The 7172-nt window shown below is 41.6% G+C and overlaps 1 protein-coding gene across 1 annotated transcript; it reads right to left on the bottom strand.

Moving 5' to 3' along the window:
- Window positions 1–3841: 3841 nt before the first annotated feature.
- Window positions 3842–4777, bottom strand: LOC150002290 (olfactory receptor-like protein OLF3). The gene has a single exon (XM_090286841.1). It carries the CDS (start codon window positions 4775–4777, stop codon window positions 3842–3844), a length of 936 nt encoding a protein of 311 aa, XP_090142967.1.
- Between the last annotated feature and the right edge of the window lie 2395 nt (window positions 4778–7172).

Here is a 7172-nt window from a genome sequence, read left to right as displayed (position 1 = left end):
ATGTCCAGAATTTTCAATCATAAGGGGACATCTGTATATTTTTATTGCTGAGTAGAATGCTATCACAGTTTGTTATCTAGCCACCATGTGGACAGCAAAGGGCCCTGAAGCTTCAGTTCCTTGACTTGATGGCAAATCTGCTTTTGGATGGAGGAGAGGAGAGTTAACTGCAAACGCAGTGTCCATGAGATGACCACAGAGCACACAGAAGGCGTGATCACACAAGTGTGCATGGAACCTGCGCTGGGAAAGAGGGGTAACAAGACAAGGTATGGGGGGCCGGTAATGGATGAGAGGGATGTGCTAGGCGTAATGTAATAGAGGTGGTGGAGGGGTCAGATTTTGTTGGAGTTACACTCTACGGAGTTAACTGGAAAGATAGGAATCAGAGCGAGTGGTCAGAGCGGGGAACTTGATATGGAGATGTTCGAGGTTGTACAATGATTGGCGATAGAAAGGTCTAGGGTGTAATCACGTAAGTGGGTGACCAAGAGTGGGCTAGAGGTCCACACATTGGAAGGAGATAATAAGTCAACCAACTGAGAGGCCAGGATGGCAGGCGGATCTGGAGATGCAGACATTTTCACCTGTGATGACAGACTTAGTTTTACCAGCGTTGCGTTGGCCAAAAAGTTCATTTTTTTCCATGAGACGGCTCTAGTAGCGCTTAGTTTTCTTTCACTTCGTTTGAAACAATTTTGTTAGACTGTACTGCGATAGCTGTCCTATCAGCGTGCACTTTATAAAAACCTTATCAGAACTGGTGAATTTTTGTGCAGCCATTTTAATATTGAAGATGGAAGAAGGTCCACACCATTTTTGGCACATTATGTTTTACTACTTTTTGTGTGTTTCCGTTTACTGTGCAACTGAAATACACACAGAGATTTGTGCCGTGTATGGAGAAGGTGCTGTGACGGATGGAACACGTCAAAAGTGGTTTGCGAAGTTTCTTGGTTCTATTGACATTTTGGCCAAATAATTCTTTGCTGTGGGGCTGTCTTATGCATTGGAAGGTGTTTAGCAGCTCCCCTGGCCTCTGCCCACTAGAAGCCAATAGTGGGAGACAGCAAACATATTCAAAATATCCAAGTCATTAAGGTTATTGGTGAAAGTGAAAAATGTGTCTTTTATGGGTAAAAACTAAATGAACTTTATGGCCAGCCCAATGAAATGACAAGGACGGACGATAAGTGATGAAAAAAGGGGGGCATGATGGTGCTGTGGTTTAGTAACACATATGTCAGAGGAGCTGGAGTCATTCATAGATCAGTCAAAGGCAATGGTCTGGAAGAAGTAGAGGAGCAGGAAAGACACCCCCTCTCCCTTTCTACCCAGCGTCAGAGGAAGTATGAGAGGTGAAGTGTCTATATCTGAGAGGTCGAGGGGAATCAGAGTTCTCAGGGAACACTCAGATTCAAGTAGAATAAGGACGAGAAGATTGCATTCAAGGAAGACACTCAGAATAGAGAGCCTTTTGCTGAAAACAGACTGCAAGTTTCAGACAACAGTTAAGAATGATGGCGATATCCCAGGAAGTCAGCACTAGGCCAGATTGAGGAAAAAGTCCAGGTGAGGAAGGACAACCTGTGTAGTGTGGACTTCCTGCCAGGCCTCACATCAATGGCGTGGTGAGGCATGCCAAATAGCTTGAGATAGTCTCTTAAGGGAAGGGGATTAATCAGATCTAATTAAACCCACTTCCCTCAAGTCCTAGTACCCCGTAGGGGCAGCAGCTTTATTTCGTACTTACCACTCTGGCTTTGATTTTTAAAGCTTAAGTTTATACTTAGAAGGTGTTAGCTTGTTGCCTGTCCTATCACAGCTTAATTTCCGTGCCCCCAGTCCTTTACTTGAAGCTATTTTTTTGTTGCCTGAAGTAGTTTTCACATTCTTTATTATAATCGTTACAGTCTTTTAAAGGATAAATGGGTCATAATTTTATTGAGTCCTTGCATATGTATTTCTGTCACCATTTTAAAAGTGAAGATGTCAAGACAATGAAAAGACAAGCCACACACTGGAAGAAAGTTTCTGTAAAAGACATATCTGATAAATAACTATTATCCAAAATATACAAAGAACTCTTAAAACTTGACGAGAAGAAAACAAACAACCTGATTTATAAGTGGCCCTATACCTTGACACACGCCTCACCAAAGATATACAGATGGCAAATAAATACATGAAAAGATGCTTCACATCACACACCATCAGTAAAATGTGAATTAAAACAACAACGAGCTACCACTACCCACCTATCAGAATGGCCCAAACACAGAGATCTGACCCCACCAAATGCTGACACAGGCGTGGAGCGATGGAAACCCTCGTGCATTACCGGTGGGCATGCAAAGCCGTGCAGCACTTTGGAAGGCAGTTGGTGGTTTTTACAAAACTTAGCCTACATTCACCATGTGATCCAACAATGATGTGTCTTGGTATTTACCCAAAGGAGTTGAAAAGATGCCTATACAACACCTAGCAGCTTTGTTCATAGTTACCAGAACTGAAAAACAAGCAAGGTGTCCTTCAGGAGGTGACTGGATAAGCTGTCATACGTACAGATAGTGGAATCTTATTCGGTTCCAAAAAGAAATGGACTATGAAGCCATGAAAAGACATGTAGAAAGTGTAAATGTATATTACTAAGGCAGAGAGCCAATCTGGAAAGACTCCATGCTATATGATTTCAATTTTATAACCTCTGGACCTATTTGTGACACCCAAAGATAGGTTTACAGTGATATATAATTGACGTGTTCTTTTGGTATTTCTTTTTATAGCTTTTTCTTCTTATATTTATGGGACAGAAAGAGAAAGTACATTAATAGAATAAACTGGAGAATCAAAATTCAAAATAACCTTGGCAAGTTGGTTTGCTATGTGAAAACAATCACAATTAGCAGAACTAAATATACACATTTACATTTAAGTTTTAAAAAAGACTGTGGTGGTTGTGGAGACTTGATAAGCAGTTTATAGGAAACAGATCTTGGAAAATTAGTTAAATAGAAGGCCATGATCATGAATAATTTTGAAAATAAATAGGGTGATACTTGCATAACACTTTTGAATGGAATTAATGCTCCTGAATTGTAACCTTAAAAGATGGCCAATGTGGCAACTTTTATGTTATATATATTTTGCCACAACAAAAAAAATACATAGTAAAGCCACAGATACTTTGCATATTAAAAGCAAAACTGCTTCTTGAGAAGCAAATGTGATCCAATATGCTGTTCTGAACAAATATTGTGTTCATATATTATTTATTTCAGGACATGATATTACATTCTAGATTAAGACACAAATGGTGTTGGAAGTTTTAAAAATTGCTGTCATTTGAGAAAGAGTTGGAGAAATGATTTCTGATTATCCTGGGGGAAAGAAGGTTGTCCTATAAATAACTGGAGCATTGTCACGTGGAGGAGGGACAGACATTCTCCACTCTGTTCCACGAGGAAGAAGAAGACCTAATCTGGAATTCATCTGTCTATTCATTCCACAAACCAGGTCTTCCTGGTGAAGTCATAGATCCTTCTTTCAGATGTTTGAGGCAGCAGCCAAACCAAAAATGGTCAGATGAAACCTAAATACCACTGGATACCTGAGACAGACGATCTCAGACGAGGCTCTCTCATGGTTCACTGACATAAATGATCTGGCACTGGCCTAGGTAAGGAAACTCACTCATCAGATGGAGGAACACTCCATTCCAGGGCAAGGAGTTGGCCATAACAGTCTTCTTCAGTGTAAAGGGGGGACTCCCATCTACACTAATCTGATCTCCTTCTTGCTTTGATGATAGACACTAAGAAGTTCCTCCAGTCTTTATCTTTCATCTCTGAATTTCTCTTAAGACTTTTTGGAAAGCAGCCATGACATCCTTATTTCTCAAGCTGTAGATCAAGGGGTTCAGCATCGGAGCCACCACAGCGTAGAACAGGGCCACCATCTTCTCCTCTTCCACTGAGGAGGCCGACCGTGGCCCCAGGTAGGTGAAGATGGTAGCCCCAAAGCACATGCAAACCACGGTGAGGTGGGAGGCACAGGTCCCAAAGGCTTTGCGACGCCCCTGAGCAGAGCGGATGCGCAGAATGGCAGCCACTATATGGCCGTAGGAGAATAGGACCAGGGAACACGGAACCATGATCACCAGAAACCCTGAGATGGCCACCATGACCCTGTTGAACGAGACGTCCACGCAAGCTAGCCGCAGCACAGCTAGGGTCTCACAGGCTAAATGGTTGATAATATTGTGAGACAGGGGAAGCCGGAAGGTGATGATTGTTTCCATCAGCGAATTTAGGAAACCAGCCACCAAGCAGCCAGCAGCCAGCCCCAGGCACAGCCCTCCACGCATGATGACCGTGTAGTGCAGCGGGTGGCACACGGCCACGTAGCGGTCATAGGCCATGGCTCCCAGCAGGAAGAACTCAGACCCACCCAACGCCAGGGCCACACAGAGCTGGAGCACACAGCTGTGGGATGGGATGGACTTCCGGGCTGACAGCAAGTGGGCTAGCATCTGTGGGACGATACTGTTTGCATAACAAAGGTCCACAAAGGATAAAACAGTAAGGAAGAAGTACATGGGGGTATGAAGCCTGTTGTCCAGTCTGATCAGAAGAAGAATGAGGACGTTCCCCACAGCAGTCACCAAGTACATGGTCAGGAACAAGACAAAGAGGGAGACCTGAGCTCCTGGGTCACTGGACAGCCCCAGCAGAATGAACTCGCTCATCCACATCTGAGTTTTATTTTCCCGGTTCATGAGTTTCTGAGGACCAGACTACAGATGTTGCTCTAACAAGGCAGGGAAACTCGGGATTGGAAGGGTGAGTTTTAGACCTCATGGAGAGCCTACCCATCTGAACTTGACATTTTCCTACAACATCTCAGCCAAACTGCTTGAATTCACCCACAGGTGGTCAGCTGTGCAGCTGCAGATCAAGGGGAAAAGAGGTTACATTCTTGGAATTCGATTTATCGGAACATAATTTCTCCCAAACATTTATTCTTAAATGGGAGGAGGGAATGAAGTATTCATACTTACGACCCTACTCAATTTAGTTAGTCATGATAGAGGAAATCCCTGTCCTTCTGCTGAGAAAGCGCTTGTCCACGTTAAAGATATAATTCTGAATAAAGGTCAGTGCCATTTAACCACTTTTTGTTTCCCGCATTTCCTCTTTGAATATCTCTGACACAACCCTACTTACCTCTCCTCAGTGGGCTGTATCTATGAAATCCTAAGTGTTTTAAGTAAAAATATTCTTACAGTTTTTGTTACTAAGTGATTTTAATTTATTTTCTATAACTTGCCTTTTTACTTTCAGAGTGTCTAAAGGGAGACCCCCCTCTCTGCCTATGTCAAACAAAATCAACCCAAGAGGGTCTATCCAATCCAAGATTCAGGCATTGCGTAGAGAAGGTATAGAAAGCTTCTAAAATTCATCTCTTATGCCCTCAAGAGGAATTTAATGACATGTTTGTTGATGTCAGGTAATGACTTAATAATGGTGTTTTATTAAAGAAAGGACAGCCCATTCCTTCACAATATAACATCGATATGTCCTCACCAGTGAAGATAGAAGGATAGAAGATCAATCAGGTCGTAATTAAAGAGCACAATGTCATAGACTAGAGTGGTTCTTTGACCCCAAAACAGAATTTCTTTATGTTTGTTCACTTACAGAAGGAAATAAGTGACCCATAGCTAAAGTATACAGACGGAAGCCTGAGGTCTTGGAGACAATTCTGTGGCAATACATGTAAGATCGTTATTCAAATGGCTTCTAGACTATGTGTGCCGTAACTGTACATGGACAGCAGACTACAGTTGTCTTTCTTGAAAGCTTCCTGTTTCAATCTTCAGAATGATTGTTAAATGTCAAACCGCTAATGACACAGGTCGTTTGGGGGACGGAAGGTTAAAGTTCCTTATTATAAAGATAGAACTATTCAGATGGTTAATCATCAAATACGGAGAATTTAGTACTTTTTTGAATAAGATCCAAAATTTCAAGAAATGTATTAAAAACAGAGCTTCCAGAAATTGAGTGTCACACAATAGAAATGATCAACCGATGTCAGATGCCCACATTCAAGGCCTCGCAAGCTTCAGTTGCCCACACCAACATTAACTGGAAAGGTACTAGCTACAAGACTGGCAAAGAAATGCAGAATGCTTAAAGATGTCAGCAAGATTCTTCACTGTGTGAAAAGACAAAATAAAGGATTCAAAATCTTCATGACAAATAGGTAGTTTATAATCAAGAATGATATTTTTCTAGAAGGTTCAATATGAACAAGGTGTTCAGCCTCATGGCTAAAAAATCTATAGCATAGTCTTAAGTTTTTGTAATCCCTTCCTTGTAATTTTATTTTGCATCATACCTAGTTGTACATTGATTTCTTTTTGTTCTACTACATTTGACATTGGAATAGAAAATATTGTCACCCTGGCTGGTGTTGACCTGTGTACTAAAAGGTCACTGATTCAATTTCCAGTCAGGGCACATGCCTGGGTTGCAGGCCAGGTCCCCCGGTTGGGGGCATGTGAGAGGCAGCCACACATAGATGTTTCTCTCCCTGTCTTTACCCTCCCTCCTCCTCTCTCTGAAAATAAATATATAAAAGATTTTTTAAAAGAAAATATTGTCGTTGTACTGCATGGAAAACTTCCTAGTTATGACAGCTCTGATAAAAATATGGACAAGCAATGTTTACAGTGCTTTCTAGCCTCATATAAAAGGACTTCAGACACCCTCATGCTTTTCAGAGATTCACCAGTAGACAAAGAGAACACTACAGAATACAGTTGAAAGCAAGACCCACCCATCCTTCCTGACTCACTGCTTTGTTTCCAACGTATGACTCCCTACACTTATAGTTTTTGAAATATTTGGATTGAGGGAGTGTTGGGTCCATGTTGATAGGGCCAAGTTACAATGCATGTGGAAAATGCATTGTAACTATTTTCCCTAGGGATGTCATTTTGAATCTAAGTATTTGAACTATATTTTCTCCACCTGGGTTAACCTCTCCCTTTATTTTCTCCTTCCCACTTAATATCCTGATGGCTACAGATGGCATATAAACACATATACACACGCATTTCAAAAGTTGCTGACAACATAGATGTTGAAGAAATCAACAGTTATTTT

This window comes from Furipterus horrens, unplaced genomic scaffold, assembly GCF_987537825.1.
Source record: "Furipterus horrens unplaced genomic scaffold, mFurHor1.1.pri manual_scaffold_9, whole genome shotgun sequence".
Taxonomy (NCBI): Eukaryota; Metazoa; Chordata; class Mammalia; order Chiroptera; family Furipteridae; genus Furipterus; species Furipterus horrens.
This window is presented reverse-complemented; position numbering and strand designations above follow the sequence as displayed.

Coding starts and splice junctions, on each gene's coding strand:
- LOC150002290 (XM_090286841.1), bottom strand. CDS start 4,777: ATGAACCGGGAAAATAAAACTCAGATGTGGATGAGCGAGTTCATTCTG.